At 40.5% G+C, this 19,807-nt stretch overlaps 1 protein-coding gene across 12 annotated transcripts in view; it reads right to left on the bottom strand.

The window, feature by feature from the left end:
* The window catches only part of Mapkap1 (MAPK associated protein 1), a 216,558-nt gene that overhangs the window by 91,414 nt on the left and 105,337 nt on the right, over positions 1-19,807 (bottom strand). For all 12 annotated transcript variants that reach the window (XM_075985951.1, XM_075985953.1, XM_075985950.1 and 9 more), the window contains one exon: positions 11,437-11,613. In XM_075985951.1, coding sequence (XP_075842066.1) covers positions 11,437-11,613 — 177 coding nt within the window. The remainder of the gene's footprint in view (positions 1-11,436; positions 11,614-19,807) is intronic.

Here is a 19,807-nt window from a genome sequence, read left to right as displayed (position 1 = left end):
CAACCCAACCCAACCCAACCCAACCCTACTTCTCAGAGGTATTCTAATGTAAGCGGAACCCACTGAAACAAGGTCGGGGTAGTGCAGGCTTTTCTAATTTACTACAGACTGAACCTAGCTGGTCTGCTGGGGTCAGAAGGAGGAGCACGATTCCCAGTATTGGCCTGGGAGCCAAATCCTGCAACAAGGAGTGACAACTGACAGAACCTGACTTATGTCAGTAGATGCCACTGCAGGCAGATACTATCATTACAAGCCCCTAGGTATCCCAGAGAAAAGAAAAAGCTCTTACTATCTAGTAGAACATCAGTCTGTTCTTCCATCTTTTGTTGTTATTTTGGTTGTTTTCAGACAGAGTCTCACTAAATAGACCAGGTTGGCCTCAAACTAACAGAACTCCATCTGCCACTGCCTTCTGAATGCTGGGATTAAAGGTGTGCCCCACCATGCCTGGCCTGATACAGCTTTTGATATACAATCTTTGTATACATCACTATAAATGGTTTATTTATTCAGTCGTAGAAAAATCAAACTAAATATTAGTTTAAGCAAAAACAAGTGAAAGACAAAACTCTAACACTACTTGCAAGCTTCTAGTCAAATTAGGTTGAAGAAGGTTCATCTAGATTGAAAAATAAAAAAAGCAAGTAAACAAACAACAAGGATGCTAAATGAACAAAACCCAAAAACCCATAGGCCATCACCTGCATGAGATGTAATTTTATAGAGACTGTTAGTTGCAGTGGCAAGCATCACAAGAACTACCCCTACACTAGGGCACTGGAACAAAACAGGCTAATTCCAAGCAGCTTGTGAAAAAAAAAAAAAGGGACCCAAGTTTCCAACTACAGAACATGAGAATTGCTACAAGGAGTTTGGTCACATTCCCATTTCCCCATAAGAATCTCAAAGGGAAACATGGCCAAAAACCATGGCAGAACTTAGTACTAACAAATCTGAAAGAAACGTCAAGCCCTGGGAAAGCCTCCCAGTGGTAGATTAGGCTGGGAAAGGGTCTGTAGCCCAGGTTAGATCCATCAGGAGGCTGGTTCTCTACAGGAGCTATGGGCTGATCTCAAAACCAAGGACCCAATTTGTTTCCCTAACACAGAGACCTCTCCACCATGCTCGTCTCCATACAGCGTGCTCTTTAATCCTTGATGTTGCATTTGTCAACAAGCACAAAGCTGCTGCTGCTCGGGCCAGCGGATGCATTCGTTTTAACTTGGTGAGGTTCTTGCTGTTGAGCAGCAGGCCTGAGAACTGTCGCGCTAATTCTACTGAGCACTCTGTTACTGAATCATGCCTGCGCCCTAGCCATTCTTTACTTCAGAAGCTGGACCCTATCCCAGAACAATCTTTAAAGTTTATTTTACTGATCAAAGCAAAATAAGAAATAGCTCTTTTTTTAAAAAAAAAAAACAACTCTATTTTGGGAGTGATGCCGTAAGTGATATTTTGGCAAGAGTACTGATATGTGAAGAGCCTTGTGCATTTAAAAACTTGCGGGTGTTTGCTCTGGCACTCAGCCAGTATGTATTTGGAACAAATGCCAATCAACCCCACTCAGATCTGCCTTCCCGGCTTTCTCCTCAGAAGTCAGTATGTCCTCCATCTGTGACAATATGTTGGGCGATGGATGAGTAGGGCCAAAAGGAAACACAAACTCTCGGGGATTTGCAAACTAGCGCTGGCCCCGGCCTCAGACTCTCACCCACTGGGAGCCACCTCAAGGACAGGGATTCTGCTGCTCATAAACTGCTGCACTGGCTCCCATTCTGCGGCCAGCCGACAGCATCATTCCAAGGCACTACTCAACTTTTCGGGAAAGGGCAGAGTAAAAGCCTAACAGGCAGTTTCGTATTTGAACTAACTTTCATAAATTCAAAGTGTCCTTTTAAAAGGTTTGAAGCAGAGGAAAACCCCACGTCTGTATTTTTCTGTCATTTTACTAAAACATACCTGGGTGCCAAGGTTAAAGCAAGCAGAGGAAATCCCTGGCACTTCCCATCTACAGACCTTACTGATAAATTGTGTAGCGGAAGAATAAAGGATTACCTTCTGTATTTTTTCATTACACTTTTCTTTTGTTACAGAATACATAAATCCATTGTGGCACAATGTAATATGTATCACCATGCTACACCTGCGGACGCTTCCGCGCGGCTGCCATGTCTGTGCAGTCAGGAATGATAAGTGAACCACCCGTGAATGTTAACGATAGTGATCATTCTGAGGTAACTCGGCTCTCCATCTTCCTTTACAGCCTCCAAGCTGAAGCCAGGGTAGCAAGGTTCACGGGAGGAAAATGAAAACAACAGTGAAGGGAAGGGGCAAAGCAGCACTTGGAACATGCATCCACGAGTGTGTGCTATCTTACTCTGGGTTCCATTTTTGTAAAAGCGTGCACATTAAAAGGAGAAGGTGGCCCTGCCCTGCGGACATACATAGCCCCATCCAGTCAGTTTCCCCCTGTTAGGTCTAAATTCCATCTCTTTACCTCCAGACAAATGTAAAGCTTGGCTCTTATTTGGTGTGGAGACCTGCAAGGGAGAGGGTTCTGGGGGACACATGTACATGGCATTCTGAAGGTAGAGTGCAGGAGCAAGTGTTTTAGCACCTAGCTAGGTGTGGCTTTTAAGTTGGGCTCCCATCTAATAAACAGAAATGGTGATCCGCTACCACACTTCTCAGCTTGACTTCCAAACAGTCTGGATTTTATGCCTTATTTCTTTACATTCTGCGTTTTTTATGGGCTTTCTAAAATGTCTACCGCAATATATCTTTGAAAGATGCTCTTATTCCACAGAGGGCATCAGGTTTGAGACTGAGGAGACAATGGGCTCATGGGCAAACCATGTTGCTAGTCTTGCCTACCTTCTCCTGGGCTGGGACTTGTGTGGGGTATCTAGCCAGAATGGACAGGTAGGTCACTCACAGACCCATCATCCAGGCTTAGGACAGTGCATCCTGGACACACTGAGCAGAGACGCCTGCCCTCCCACACCTCTGTGGGCTGCAGTGTGTAGGTACAAGATGAAACTCGACATCAGAGAGCTGACTAAATGCTGCCAGAAGTGTTTCAGTCAATTTAAAGCTGGGTCCTGTCAAGTCTGCTAACCACTGAAGAACACATGGACATTTAAGAAGAGATTACTCACTCATGGAGCTCAATTCTGTGCCGGGGAAAAGCCACACAACCACCAAAGAGGCCTTTGGGGGAAGGGAGGGAGCTTAAGACATAGCCTGGCAATGTAGCTCAGACTGCACTGAACTTGATACATTCCTACTTCAACCTCTGAAGTGCTGGGATTATAAACTTATGTGACTGCTTCAGACTTACCACAGAATTTTGACACTAGCATTAGTCCCAGACAATGAGTGCTTTCCTAAGCGGTAAGCCAAAGATGATGGAGAAACACAGGAAACAGGACAGGTTCTTATCCAAAAGCAAACAAAAACAAAAAAGTACAGGGACAGGGCAGGACACCAATCGAGAAGGCAGTTCATTGGGAAGGAACACACACAGGCTGCAAGTGAAATGCCCTGTGAGTGAAAGGCTGTGATATACAAACACTTCAGTGTCGTTCTCCCCACCCCCAGAGGAGGTCCCTTCCCTTCAGAATTGTTACAAGGGAAAAATACACAATGGAGGCTGGGTACCTGACACTAGGGGTGGCAAACAGGGAGAGGTGCTTCCTAGTACTGGCTGTGTCTGTCTTGACCCAAATCATTACTCCAAAGGAAGAGGTCTGCTCTGGCTTCCACAAAGAGTTTTTATTAGGAGGATGGATGGATGGATGGATGGATGGATGGATGGATGGATAGATGGATGGATGGAATGCATCTCAACAGCCACAGCAGCACAGGGGCATTAAACTGTGTGATTAGCTGCTTGGTGGCAGCATTTAGGGACACTGTCAGAAAGTAGCCTTCAATCTAGGCATCAAAACCTCCCTGAAGGACAGATTCTGGGCTCAATGTTCAAAGTTTTCCTTTTGAGAGAGTAAAATTCATAAGCAGCATAACTCTGTGATTTTGGGGGGGGACAGTAGATAATAGAAAATCACTGTCACACTGAAGGAAAATTCAGTGAGAATTAAAAAAGAGTTTTTAAATTTGTATTACGTACATTGCTCACCATTTAACAATCCCAAATAACAGCAGTAACTACTAACTACTGTTTATTAAACATTTACTATGTGACAAGTATTATTTTAATTTGTTAAAAATGTTTATAAATGCATTCAATCCTAAAAGAGCACAGATATCATTTCATAGAAATGAGGCTGGTGGCATCAGGAAAAGTCTCCTGAGGCAAAACTCACACTCATCCTATTTCAGACTGAGAAGTCAACAAAATGGTTCCTAACATATGTACATAGTCTATGGGAGGGAAGACCAAAACAGTTAACAGATGGCTTCTCTCTATATAGTCATGGGACACAGTATACCTGATGAGCCACACCCAAGAGAGTGTCAGAGGAGCTCCCTCAGGAGAGCTATCTCAGCATCACGCCATGCCAGGGAGAGGGAAAAACGACACTAAGGCGGCAGAGCATACCCAGCTGGAGAATACAATCGCTAGTTTGAAGTCAAGCTTGGCCTTTGCTGAGTGAACCATAGTTACTCTGGCTCATTTCCTCACAGGCAAACTGGGATGATAATAATTATTGGAATTGAAAGTGTTTATAATAACATCTGTCAAATAATACTTAATAAGCAATAACTAACATGTTAGCCATTGGCTGGTCTTTAATAAAAGAGATATATAACATTTGGGCATGGGAGCATACAGCACTTGGAGGCTAAAGATCTTCAAGTTTCAGGCCAACCTGGGCTGCACAGTGAGATCTTGTCCCAAAAAATAGCCAAACGAATGATGTATAACAAAAACAGTATTTCTGCACATTTACTTGTTCCCATAATTCCTTCCCCCAAGAAAGGTAGGTGCTATTATTGGTCCCACTTTATAACAGGAAACCAACATGTTAAGACACCCGCCTGGAGGTAAACATTAAGTTAATAAGTTCAAAGGTTACTGATTAGATAAGTTAAATCAACAGTTTTTTTCCCAAGAAAAGATGCAACTGCTACTTGCTATACTCGTAATGGTTGTAGCTGCATTCACAATTCATTGGTTAACAGGCCTTAGTAGCAACAATCAATAGCCCAACAGCAAAGGGCTGCAGGAGCCACAATTTAACCCAAGACTGACTTGCAGAATCCAGAGTCTATTTTCTTTTTTGTTTGTTTGTTTGTTTTTAACTCCTTTATTGCTTAGAGTGGAGGCTGAGGGACTCAGGGCAAGAGACTTCCAGAAACCAATACTTCTCCCAGATAGGAACCAATGACCAACCTGTGGGAAAGGTTTACAACTATGCTGGCTCTCAGACCCTTCTAAAGAGACCTTGGAAAATGTCATGGTTTCAAGGACCGTGGTCTCAGTTTCCAAAGGTGGGATAAAGGTGCCAAAAGCAGACCTGTGTTCTTTGGTTCTGAGCAGTTCACAACAGCAATGGAGATGCAGTCCTTTGGTTGTCACCTGCTCTGGCCCCCGTCCATGTGTTCATTCTCCAGTACTCCAAGGTAGAAAATGAAAATATATGAGCAAGAGAAAGCCTTGCAATAATTGCAGCATGCCTGCTTTAAAGTCAGTCCCTGGGGCATCACTTTAACCACAAAGGGAGTTGATGCTGGTATGAATGCCACAGTTTGCTTCCCCTTGCGCTGACCACTTTTTTTTTTGAAAGATCAAAGCACATTGTGTAAGAATGTGATGTTTGACATTGGACAAAGTACTTTTTTTCCAAAATAGACATTTTCCAAAAACGTAACTTGCTAGACTAATGGGCAGTGAGAAGCCAAAATGACTGCCCTCCGCCTTCTCCTTGTGTATCTTTGCCAGAGTCCTTGGGACTTGCCAAATCTGGTCATGCCTGCTTAGCCTGCTCGACTGATTGTGCCAGAAAAGAAAATAAGACACAGATGTATTTGAGCTCTTTGAGATGCCAGTAAGAGAGACAGCTAATGGCTTCATTTCGACCCTCCCCTTCCAGCTGGGCACAGGTGGGGATAATGAGGTCCCTCTCCCTAATCAAACTCAATTATTTACTACTCTATATAACCGCAAAGACATTCACATTCCGCTCAGAATATAAAACACACTGTGGGCTCCTTCTAAGCACTGCCACTGGGTATTTATAACAAACTCAAGTGGCTAACAGTTTGCCTTGGCAGGAGTTTAAGTGTGTAAAGTTTTGCAAACTGTTTCTGTTCAAATATGTCCTGCTGAAATGGGGTCTCAGGTGGGGTTCTATAACTGTCAGGTCAGTGAACTGCATAACATGTGAGAATGTATTCACCATGCAGTGCAGACAGGATCTGGAAATCAAACGCTTCGTTCCACTGCAACCTTCTGAAGCATCACGGTTGTTTCAGCAGCAAGACTGACACTGTATTAATAAACATTACGAGTCACTAGCCTGACATGTACACAGCAGCAGCTGACAGACTCCAACGTAAGCTGAGGGAGAGCAGAGGAAATCAAAATGAGACACAGGAACTGAACATAGCCAAGGGGGCTGCAGCATGAAACAAGCTGCATTAACTCAGAAATGCGAGTCCCAAACTTTCAGAAGACACAGTAACTACAGCAACAATCTGGTATAATCGTTGAATATTGAAGTAAATGATAGCTGTCTAAAAATGTGTGCTATTATTGTAAGAATAAAGCATACCCTAGCACATTTTCTGCCGATATCTTAGCCAGCAAAGCATCCATACTTGGTTTGTCTAACCTTTGAATTCTTAGAAGGATGTAATTAATTCTTTCCATCTTTATTACTTGTTCCAGTATTTCTGCCATTTAAAACAGACACAAAGAACAATCTTTTCTTTCCTCCAGACAATAGCCTTTGTCAAAAAGGAAATCAAGTCAGATTTACAAATACAAAATTAAGCAGGCTGCATGTTCCATTTTCATATATAAGAACAATGAAAATGTTTGCTAATACAACAGTATGGAAGGAAACAACATGCAGTTGGTCTGGGTAATTCATACCTAGATTGCCAGGCTTGATGACAGAGAACACGACTCTTATTTTTATTTTGTATTCCATTTTAGCTCTGCCCCTTCCCAAACTATGTGATCTTGCTCTGATCCTCAGCTTAAAGGTTTTACAAAGGAGGTGCTTATAGGGATAAAGGCAGAAATTAAATATATGAAAAATGTCTGTTTGCCTTTTCTTCTCTTTTTCTTGCCCGTTCCACTTTACAGATCACAAGGCAATGCCTCTGAAGAGCAGAAGAATCTTCTAGTTAATGATGCCCTTCCTGATAAAGGACCAGCCATTTGGTGTATATTTTGGAGATACCATCAAAAAGGTAATTTTAAAACTACAGGCTTTTAAAAGTACTCACGTAAGAAAGAGCAGTGAACCTGGGTATGCCTCTTTACAAGCTGCTCACCATTTCCTCTGGGCAAAGCCAAGTGAAACCTAGGCAGCTTTGGGGAGTCCTCTGGCCATGGTGGTTGTTCAAGGCAGTCCAGCTTCCCACCTCTTACCTGGTGGCTCTTCATCCACACAGCAGAAATGTACCTAGACTCTATTAACATGCAATCCTTTGCTCATTATTGTACTAAACATTGTAAGGAAAACACAAAGGAAGGTAATGTAAGTGCACTGACTGACATGGATCTGACCTGGTTCTGTCTGTTTTATTAGTCTAGATGTTTGCTCCCTTGGAACCCTCCTTCCTCACTCTGTAGCCAGGTCTGCTTTGTCATTGCCATTTGTGAACTCAATTCCATTTCACGAGTTCTGGGTGAATGAGCACTGTGCTGGAGGAGGGTAGAAGCAGACAGATGAGGTAGTCCCTTTCTTGTATCACTGTATTTCTAGAGGATAGCTGGGTCCCAGTTTGGTCACTGCTAGCAAGGAGCACTTCTCCAGATGCTGGGGTCCATCTGAGATCCAGCTTTTTATCTGGCTTTGGACATCAGTCAAGAATTGTCCTCGGGCTGCATTTTTAGTCACCAGACTGCTTGCCCACCAGGCACAGGGGGCTGGGTTTGATCCTTAGCACACTATAGAAACCAGGCATGTTATGGATCAGGAGCTCAAAGTCACCTTTGGCTGCTCACTAAGTTCCAGGCCAGCCTTACATATAAGAGAACCTGTCTCAAGAAACAAACAACCTCCCCTGTTTTTCCCTCCCACATTTTCCCTGCTTCCTACAGTCCTGATGCGTCCACCCATCTTTACTGCTTAGACAACACACACTCAATCTGTCTAAAGTCAATCAGAATCAATGGATAGTTTAGAAATTTATCCACCCATGGACTTGGAAAGCAGGCTGTTTTTGTTAGAAGTTTATAATTTTCAAGTTGGTAGAGAAATCAAGTCTCCCTCAAACAGAAGCTCTATGTCCTGGGGTTTCCTGAGGCCTATAGGATTTGGGGGACTAAACCTGACTCTCACCTACGAGATGTATTAGAAGACATCCAAATCCAAATTCATTTCCACACAACATTTTTCCAGTAGAGATTCATTTAAAATAAATAAAGTTTATTTTATTATTGTCAACTTCTAGCTCACTATAGCAGGGTTACTTTTTTTCACTTCTGTCTGATGAGGGCAGAAAATAATAAAAATAGAATGTAAATAATAATAAAATTTAGTAATTCATAATCTTTGCAGGATAGAAAGAAAGAAAATTAAATTTAAACCTCTCTTCTCCCTGATATTAATCTGCATAGTATCACTTTCTGAGGTCCACAGCCCCCTTCTTCCAGGAGTCAACTATTAAATTTATAGGCTGCGCTTCAGAATTTAAGTATTTTATTTTAGCTCAATGAAAATCATATATACATACAAAAATCATATCCATTTAAGGAGACTTATATATGATTGAACTAAAAGAAAAATTAATGTATAAATATACACATCATATAAATATATATACATATTTTATAGATGTGCATATGCTTAGATTATACCAATTCTGGTTGCATGCTCCTCACTCCACCCAGCTGTCCCTCATTGGACAGAAATGAAAGGAAGTCAGTTTGCTAAAAAGAAGCAGAGGCTGACAAACAAATGCCAGCCATGCCTACTACCTCCGCATCGCCTATGGCAACCTTCACATTATAATGGAGTGTTGCAACAGAAACTATATGACACACAGGCCCAAGACATTTACTACCTGGCCTTCACAGGAGGTCTGCTAACGTTTGTGATAAGAGAGGTGTGGGGGCAGCATGTGCCAGCAGCTAGAGCTATTTAACATCACTAATGGATTAGTAAAGGTCAAATTCATCACTGCAAGCAGAAGCAAAGTTTGCTAAGCCTAAAGACGGTGTGAGAACTCAGATTACATACAGTGCTTTACTGGGGCAGGCTATCTCTATAAAATGTGTGCTCTTTGGTGCCAGAATCATGTGTGCCCAGGTACCAGGAAGGCCCATCTTTGTGTAGCTCAATCAACAAAAGCAGGAAGCACACTTGTCCTGGCTTACTGGGGACAGGAGGGAGGTGACAAGGAGGAGAGGGCTCTGTTCTGGGTACAGGATTTCCAGTTTTGTATGTAGAAAAGTTCTAGCAGAACAAGAGGAATTAGTCATGCTAACAGAAAATCTGAAGGGACAAATGCAAACAAGAATTCTCTAGTGGAGAAGGTTACATTTGGAGGATACATTATAAATTAATTAAAATAATGTGTTGGAAATTAAAAATAACATTCATTCTTTAAAAGGGAAATAATATGGCAATCACATTGTCATGAAAATGAACATCAAAAGACTCAAGTTGCCAAGTAAAACATTTAACTCTCACTAAACCTGGCATCAATTTATTTTTAGCAAAACACTGACATCAAGATTATTAAATATTTATTAATGCTATTATTTAGTTATATTTAATGTCATGTTTTAGGTTGTGTAAAATAGGGAATTTATAGTTAAAACATTATAGACTTTTAGAGCCAAAGTTTTATATTTATATGCATTCAAGTGGCACTACACCAAAACTAATTTTGGGAAACAATGCAGCTCCACAATGAGCCTAAGTTCATAAGAATTTACTACTCATGCTTAAGAATATTCCTCTTGTCCAGATTTGATAGGAGAGAAATTAAGGCATAACAAAGTAATGTCAAAAATCAAATAACAAGTTGCTAGTGAGACTTGAACCTGGGTTTGCCCTGTGGCGTCTCACTGGGAGGCCAATAGTAGGTTTCTGGAGTCTTTGTGGGGTATAGGGTTGAGAGCCTCTAAGGACAGAAGGCAACTTGGGGCTTCTAATACTCGAAGTATAAGCACAGACCCGAAGATTCATCTATATCTTCTCCACAGAGTCCTCTGCTGCGCTGAGGACACAGAAACTTTCTCTCACAAGGGGAAAAAGACCCAGAATACTCAAATAGTTTATGCTGTACAATCCTATTTTCCCAAGTCTCAAACAAAGGAATCTGTTTTAAAGGGACAGGAGAAAGTCCTTCAAGGCAATGCCTCATTAGAACTGTGAATTTGCTGGCTCCAAACAGCAGGGGGTGCCAAAGGGATCACTATTAATCCCAGGAGATGGCCAGGAGAGGGACAGCAGAGGCCTAGTTTAGAATCACTTAGGTTAGACTGAAACCTGAGTGTGTGGGGTCACCCTTAGCTGCTGGGACTCGAATGGACAAATCTTCACCTCCATCTGCAGTACTTAGCATTCTTTGGATGGAAATCACAGCAGGGTGAGCTCTGCTGGAGCTAATCATGATCATCTTAGCTAACAGTACTGTTTGCTTCAACTGGTGCAGCATCCTCAAACAGCACTTAGACTCATCTCTGCTCTGAATCAGCAGGCTGTAAGGCGGATGGTTGGGTGATCTATTAGTAAAGCTACATGTATCACTATACATCTGCTTACGATGTGTTCACTTTCAATGCAGGAGATAGATTTCTAGGACTGTTATTTTATGTATATACAGACACTTTCACAGGCTGCACCAGACTCACAAAGGCACAGGAAAGGCTAAGCACAGTCTAAAAGAAGGCAACGAGGAAAAATCAAATTGAATTTGGACCAGACGGAGAGAAAAGGTTTTTAAATCACAACAGAAAAATGACCACAATACACATTTTCATTTCCTTGACTAGAAAGTGGCAAACCCAAATGCTGCTTCCTAGGCTCCTTGTCACCACTGCTCCCAGAGGCCATCTGTAGACATGCTGTTCCCACCTCTACCTACGCCTATTACTGGCTGTACATGCTGTAGGTGAAGAAGCATGAAACAGCAATGCACACACATGTTCCCAAATCATTCTGCAAGTAGTCATGTGAGCAGATGTTCTAGGCACCACACATAATTCACCTGATGCACAAAACCTGATGCAAAATACTAGCAGGTCAGGGTGAAACACTGAGGAAAATAACAAGTAGTACTCACATTCGAACAAAGAGTGATTCTTTGGATGTCAGACCAGGAGATGAATACTTTTCAACCAGGGCCAAAGTACTGAAACCAAACTTATGAATGGGCTCATTGGAATCCAACGGTGGGAAATCTGTGTCTACCTCCCCATCATCCTCAGCAATATGCAGGCAGTAGGCACTGACATTGTCACTGAAAGAAAAACCACACAGGCAAATGAGTACTGTAGGAAGAGACATGCAGTCCAGACAGCATGGAGCCCAGCCACCACATTGACTCTGTTGCTCTCTACACTCAGCCTGGGATACACCAAGAACCCCTACCTCCCCATTCACTGATAAGGAGAAAACACTTGGCAATACAAGTGTTGTCGTCATACTGTGTCATTTTCCCAACAGAACCTGGACATCTGTGAGAGATAAGATCTAGAACTCAATTCTTCAGATGAAAAGTAAGATTTAATGTTAGCCTTATACAGTAGGGTGGTGGTGGTGCACAGCTTTAATCCCAGCACTCAGGAAGCAGAGGCAGGTGGATCTCTGTGAGTTCGAGGTCTACAGAGTGAGTTAAAGGACAGCCAAGGCTACACAGAGAAAGTCTCTCTCAAAAAAGTAAAGCTAAACCAAACCAAACTAAAAACAAAAATGGAAGCTTGTAATACAGGAGGGGAAGGAAGTGGTACAGTCCCATGAGAACACAGTCACAAATAAAGAAAAAAACTACTGGGGGGGGGGTAAGTGGGCTTTGATGCACAGTAATCCTGTGACCAAGACCAGCCACCTTTCCTTTCCAAACACTACAGAACCTTAGCTGAATAAAAGCACAAGGCCTGATTATCCTGATGCTCACATCTGGCCCTTCTAACAACTTCTGGACAGTTCCGTTTCATGTCCAGTCAGGACTTCCAGATTCTAGTCTTGTCCTTTCAGAATCAACAAATACCTTTCTCCTTGAGGGACAATAAAAAGGCAATTTGTTTATAATGACAGGACACCACACCAACACAATTTAAAAGCTGAAATTAGGGTTGGGGTGTAGGTAGTGCTTGTCAAGCATGTATAAAGTCCTGGCATAAATCAGAGGTAGAGGTTTAGTCCTGTAATGCCAGCACTCAGAAGGGAGAGGCAGGAGAATCACAAGTTCAAGGTTATCGTTGGCCACATAGCTAGCCTGGGATACATGAGACCTTGACAATACATAAGTTAAGTAAGTAAATAAACGAATGCTGAAACCAATGTAAATACTTTAGAACAACGAGCTGCAGAGTGGACTGGGAAATCGAAAACCTACTAGCATTTAGGCAGGTTGGCTTCAGAAGCATAATCTAATAGTTCAGAAGGCAGGAGAATTCTAAATTCTGCAGCTAAAATTTGGAATGTTAATTATGTGATTGATGCTTTAATTAATTAATTGCAAAGTGTATGCTAATTGTTTAATTGGTTGCTTGATCTATATAGATCATTTTTTGAATTAAATGAGTTGATTTACAAAGTTTATTGATTGGATGTGACAAGGAATTATTGCACTGACTACCTGATTTGCAATTTTCCCAGTTAATTCACAATCTTTAGCTGCACTCTGCTTATTGAGAGAGTCTACTTCAGGTGATCTATACTCAGTGTGTCTGTCAAGCTTGAGAAGTATTTATTATATAAAACAAGTAATAGGGACAGATGAAAATTAATGGAAACTATGAATCTGCTAAATGGATTGATAAAAAGAAAGTAATCTGGCCATGTTTATCACTTTATATTTCATGGGTTTGCAATGTTAAGAAGAAAAATGAAATTCTTGTCTGAGTGTAGGATCTTCTAGTCTTTACAGCAAGCTGTCAACTTAACCACAAAGTAAGTGTAAAACAGACACTCTTTAGAAGAGAAAAATGCCATAGGAGAGCACCAACTCAGAGCTTTGCAGTCAGAGAGACCTGAGTTCAAGTCTCAGCTCTGTGGTTCTTGGGCTATATGATTTCAAAATAAGCTTCCCCTTGGCTTTCAAGTTCCACATCCATAACGAGGCCATAATGGCCTAATTCAGGATTAGATTCAGTGATATATGTAGAGTCTAGCATACAAGAGAAGTAGAATATGAATATGAGATGACTATAGTAAGGTCAGATGGGGACCAGCTTGAAGAGTTCTGTCAGTCCTCCCAGTATGGATACACAGCAGAGCAACAGGGGAGCTGTGACCGCGGCAGCTCATTCCAGGCAGGCGGGTTTACTCTATGTAGTGCTCTGTCTTAAGAAGGCCTCCTTCTGTATTATATAAGAGGAGTGAGGTCATTAGCAAGATTTAGCAGCAAACAGGGCTCTAAGTCCTCAATTGAATATCCAAGGAGATGGTGATTAAACATTGCACTCTGTGCACAAACCTGTTGGTTCCTTTGTGCCTCCACAAAGCAATCATCATCCTCTAACAGGAGCTACTGCTGTGTTGTCACTTTCTAGGACAAGACAATGTCATTGGCTGTGTGCTGTGGGTACTGTGTATCACACAGTGATGTGTGATGCTGTTCAGTATATATGTCGCTTTCATTGGTTGATGAATAAAGCTGTTTTGGCCCGTGGCTTAGCAGAGTAAAGTCAGGTGGGAAATCCGAACAGAGACATAAAGAGAGAGAGCAGGTAAAGTTAATGAGATACCATATAGCTGCCAAAGGAGTAACATGCAGGCACCAGTAAGCCACAGCCTAGTGGCAATACACAGATTAATAGAAATGGCTTAATTTAAGATGTAAGAGCTAGCCAGGAATATGCTTAAGCCATTGACCAAACAGTGTTGTTGTAATTAATATAGTTTCTGTGTGATTATTTGGGTCTGGATAGCTGGGAAACAAAAAGTACAATTTCTATTTACAACACTGGGAAACTGGCCTTGGCCCATTCAACTCAGTGACTGCTTCTATTTTATACATTTAATTGGGAAACAAAAGTACAGTTTCTGTTTACAAATGGCGCCCAAACATTTGGCAAGAATTTCCACATAAAGTCTGAGAAAGTTTAAAAAAAAAAAAAAGAAAGAAAAAAAAATCCTAGAGAGAAAAGAACTGAGTGAAGCACAGCTTCTTGGTAGCAGCATTGTCTTTGGTGCGCTCTGTATGCTGGAGGCAAGCAGAGGTGTGGCTCCATTAAGAGAGGCTTCCTGACTCAACGTTAGTGACAAAAACCTTATAGTTCTTTGAAGAGGCTCTGCCAACAAACACTTAAATGGTGTTTATGAGCAGTCGGCTTCTTGGTGGTGGCATGGACCTTGAAACTCCACAGAGTTGTGGCAATAAACATGGTTCTCGCCAATACCTCCACCATGAAGTTAGACTCTCAAAAAACTAAGGAATATGACAGAGCTAGTTGCCAAAGCTGCAGCTTTAATCCTAGTCATGTTGCTTAACAAATTAAAAATTCATGTACTCAAAAGAGATAGAGATATACAATAGACAGATTCAGGAAAAAAAAACTTTAAATGGTTTACAGTGTGTTTAACATATATACATAGGCTTAGGAGAGAAAAGAAAAAGGATAGAGAAAGTCCTTAACAAATGGAATAGAGTAGCTAGTTGTAGTGACTCACACCTTTAATCCCAGCACTTGGGAGGCAGAAGCAGGCAGATCTCTGTGAGTTTGAGGCCAGCCTGGTTTACAGACTGAGTTCCAGGACAGACAAAGATACCAAGAGAAACCCTGTCCCAAAAACAAACAAATAAACAAACAAAACCAAAAATGAAAAAGCAAAAATAAAAGAAATAGAGTAAGAAAAAAAAAAGCTATGTAAAGATAAAAATTAAACAAAGAGTCTGGATTATGTATGTTATTGTGTTTTCTTTGAACCTTGTGACTGTGAATGAGCTAACTGCAAAGAGACATTTCACTATATTGGCTGCTAAGCTAAACTAACATTTACATTTTAAAGGTATTGACTTCAAAATTTAAGTCTGAGGACATGTTACTCTGGAAAAAAACTTCTGCTTTTGTTTCCCCACACAAGATAAAAAGTTGTGGATTCCTTACCACCTAAAAAGGATTGATTAAATAAGACCCCCTGAAGCGAAGGCCCAGGTTTTCCAACATCTACAACAGCTTCAAGACTACTGGCTGAGATGGTCCACAGGATAGCCCATGAAAGACCTGATTAACAGTGTCCCCAATTAGCAGGATGTAGTCTAGAAAACTACACACAAAATCTCAAATATGGTTTTTAAATGTTTGTTTTCATTTAAAGAGGGTTGATTATAAGTGGTTAATGGTCACAGTCGATTGCTTTCTTAAAAAAAAAAAGGATACACACACACACACACACACACTCTAAATGGTATGGATTTTGGTCTGCTGATAGAAATTTAAGGTCAATTTTGTTAAATTATATATTTTCTTGTTTAAGGTATTATGTTTATACAACTCATTAAAAATGTATTATATTTTCACACGAGTGAATTAACAGAACATTTGAAAACTTTAAAACAAAAAGAAGAAAGCTCACCTAAAAGAACTAGACAGCAGGAAATAATCAAATTGAGAGCTGAAATCAACAAAACAGAAACATAGAAAACGATACAAAGAATCAATGAGACAAAGGGTTCTTCAAGACAATCAACAAAACAGACAAACCTTTATCCAAACTAACCTAAAGGCAAAGAGATAATATCCAAATTAACAAAATCAGAAATGAAAAGGGGACATAACAACACACACAGAGGAAATACAGAGAATCAGCAGGTCATATTTCAAAAGCCCATACTTCATAAAATTGGAAAACTTAAAGAAAATGGACAACTTTCTGGATAAGTATCACTTACCAAAATTAAACCAAGTAAGCAAATCAAGACCAGGTAAGCAAATAAAATAGACCTATAACTGCTGAAGTAATAGAAACAGATATCAAAAGTCTCCCAACCAAAAAAGGCGCAGGACCAGATGGTTTCAGCTCAGAATTCTACAAGACTTTCAAAGAAGAACTAATACCAATACACCTCAAATTATTCCACACAAGAGAAACATAATGAACAATGCCAAACTCTTTCTATGAGGCTACAATAACCATGATACCCAAACCACAAAAAGACATTACTAAGAAAGCAAATTACAGACCAATCTCACTCATAAACATTGATGCAAAAATACTAAATAAAATACTGGCAAATTGAATCCAAGAACACATCAGAACCATCATCTACCATGACCAAGTTGGCTTCATTCCAGAGATGCAGGGATGGTTCAACATACGAAAATCTGTCAACATGATCCACCATATAAACAAGCTGAAAAACAAAAACCACATGATCATCTCATTACATGCCGAAAAAGCTTTTGGCAAAATACAACATTCCTTCATGATAAAGGTTTTGGAGAGAGCAGGGATACAAGGATCATACTTAAATATAATAAAGGCAATATACAGCAAGCCAACAACCAACATCAAACTAAATGGATAGAAATTCCCAGCGATTCCACTGAACTCAGGAACAAGACTAGGTTGTCCATTCTTTCCACATTTATTCAATATAGTTCTTGAGGTCCTAGCTAGAGCAATAAGACACCAAAAGGAGATCAAGGGGATACAAATCAGAAAAGAAGAAGTCAAACTCTCACTGTTTGTTGATGATATGATAGTTTATATAAGCGATCCCAAAAATTCTACCAAGGAATTTCTATGACTCATAAACACTTTCAGTAATGTAGCAGGATACAAGATTAACTCAAAAAAAAATCAGTAGCCCTCCTATACACAAATCATAAAAGGGCTGAGGAAGAAATCAGAGATTCAACACCCTTCATAATAGCCAAAATATCTAATAGCATAAAATATCTAAGAGTAACTCTAACCAAACAAATGGAAGACTTGTAAGACAAGAACTTTAAATTTTTGAAGAAAGAAACTGAAGAAGACACCAGAAAGTGGAAAGATCTCCCATGCTCTTGGGTAGGCAGAATTAACATAGTAAAAATGGCAATCTTACCAAAAGCAATCTACAGATTCAATGCAATGCCCATCAAAATCCCAACAAAATTCTTCACAGACCTTGAAAGAACGGCACTCAACTTCATTTGGAAAAGCAAAAAACCCAGGATAGCCAAAACAATCTTGTACAAGAAAAGAACTTCTGGAGGCATCACAATCCATGACTTCAAACTCTACTACAGACAGAAGGACCAATGGAAACTAATAGCAAACCTGGATATCAATCCACACATCTTCGAACACCTGATTTTTGACAAAGAAGCAAAAAATATCAAATGGAAAAAAGAAAGCATATTTAACAACTGGTGCTGGCATAACCGGTTATCAACATGTAGAAGAATGAAAAGAGACCCATATCTATCACCATGCATGAAACTCAAGTCCAAATGGATCAAAGACCTCAACATAAAACCAGCCACACTGAACCTTATAGAAGAGAAAATGGGAAGTACACTTGAACACACTGGCACAGGAGACCGCTTCCTAAATTTAACCCCAGCAGCATAGAAACTGAGAGAAACAATTAATAAATGGGACCTCCTAAAACTGAAAAGCTTCTGTAAAGAAAAGGACACGGTCAACAAGACAAAATGACAGCCTATAGAATGGGAAAAGATCTTCACTAACCCCACATCAGACAGAGGTCTGATCTCCAAAATATACAAAGAACTCAAGAAATTGGTCAGCAAAAGAACACATAATGAAATGAAAAAATGGAGTACAGACCTAAATAGAGAACTCTCAAATGGATCTAAAATGGCTGAAAGACACTTAAGGAAATATTCAACATCCTTAGTCATCAGAGAAATGAAAATCAAAACAACTCTGAGATTCCATCTTACACCTATAAGAATGGCCACACTGATGACAACTTATACTGGAGAGTTGTGGGGAAAAGGGAACACTTCTGCATTGCTGGTGAGAATGCAAGCTGGTATAGCCCCTTTGAACGTCAGTGTGGTGATTTCTCTAAAAATTAGGAAACAATCTTCTTCAAGACCCAGTAATACCATTTTTGGGTATATTTCCAAAGGATGCTCAATCGTACCACAAGGACATGTGCTCAACTATGTTCATAACAGCATTGTTTGTCATAGCCAGAACCTGGAAACAACCTAAATGCTCCTCAACCGAAGAATGGATCAGGAAAATGTGGTACATTTATACAGTGGGGTACTACACAGCAGAAAGTAATAACAACATCTTGAATTTTGCAGGAAAATGAATGGAGCTAGAAAACATTATTTTGAGTGAGGTAATCCAGGCACAGAAAGATAATTATCACATGTACTCACTCATAGGTGATTTTAAAACATAAAGCAAAGAAAGCCAGCCTACAAACCACAATCCCAGAGAACTTAGACAACAATGAGGACACTCAGAGAGATTGACATAGAGCTAATCTACATGGGAAATAGAAAGTAGAAAAGACAAGATCTCCTGAGTAAATTGGGAGCATGGGGACCTTGAGGAAGGATTGAAGGGGGGAGGGAAGAGGCAGGGAGGGGAGCAGAGAAAAACGTAGAGCTCAATAAAAATCAATAAAAAATGTAATATATAATTAAGAAATACAGATTAGATAATCATCTATTAATCAAACCTTTAGTCATGTTAGTTAGGTTTTATATATATATATATATATATATTTCAGTTAAGACAGATAATCTTCACCACTTCAAAGACCTACAGAATTTGGTATTTAAAATGTTTTAAGAACTTAAAGACATGTGAGACATGTCTGCTTCTGGCAGTACAATCTATTTCAAGAGGATGATGGGCATCAAAGAGGCTCCTTATGAAGTCTGCTAGCCATTTGGGCAAGAAACTGCTTTTGCCTGGACTGCTTGACAGTATGCCATATAAACTGGACATGCAGGACCCACAGAAAAATGACTGGTGAACTTGCCAAAAAGAAGGTGAGACGGTCCTTTACAGTTCCTCCTTCATGAAAGAGCTGCCAGACATTCTGCAGGACACAGAAGAAAGTGACTAACAAACTGTCAATATAGATGAAACAGTCTTTCAAATTTCCTGCTTTATGGAAAAGTCTGCTGATGGAGGAGGGTCATTTGTCTATGTGTTACTTTCATTGGTTAATAAAGAAACTGCCTTGGCTTTTGATAGGACAGCAGCTTAGATAGACGAAGTAGACAGAACAGAATGATGGGAGAAAGAAGGCAGACGCCATGGAGCCAGCTGCCAGGTCAGACAGGCTGAATCTTTCCCGGTAAGCTACCACCTCGTGGTGCTACACAAATTACTAGATATGGGTTAAACGAATATGTAAGAGTTAGCCAAGAAGAGGCTAGGTATAATGGGCCAAGCAGTGTTTAAAAGAATACAGTTTCCGTGTAATTATTTCGGGTGTAAAGCTAGCCTTGCAGGACCCGGGCAGGACAAAAAGCAGGCCTGCTTGCCTCATCACTACAGTC

Source organism: Microtus pennsylvanicus, chromosome 9 (assembly GCF_037038515.1).
Source record: "Microtus pennsylvanicus isolate mMicPen1 chromosome 9, mMicPen1.hap1, whole genome shotgun sequence".
In the NCBI taxonomy this organism is placed as follows: domain Eukaryota; kingdom Metazoa; phylum Chordata; class Mammalia; order Rodentia; family Cricetidae; genus Microtus; species Microtus pennsylvanicus.
Note: the sequence above shows the minus strand (reverse complement) of the source record. Positions and strands in the feature narration are given on the sequence as shown.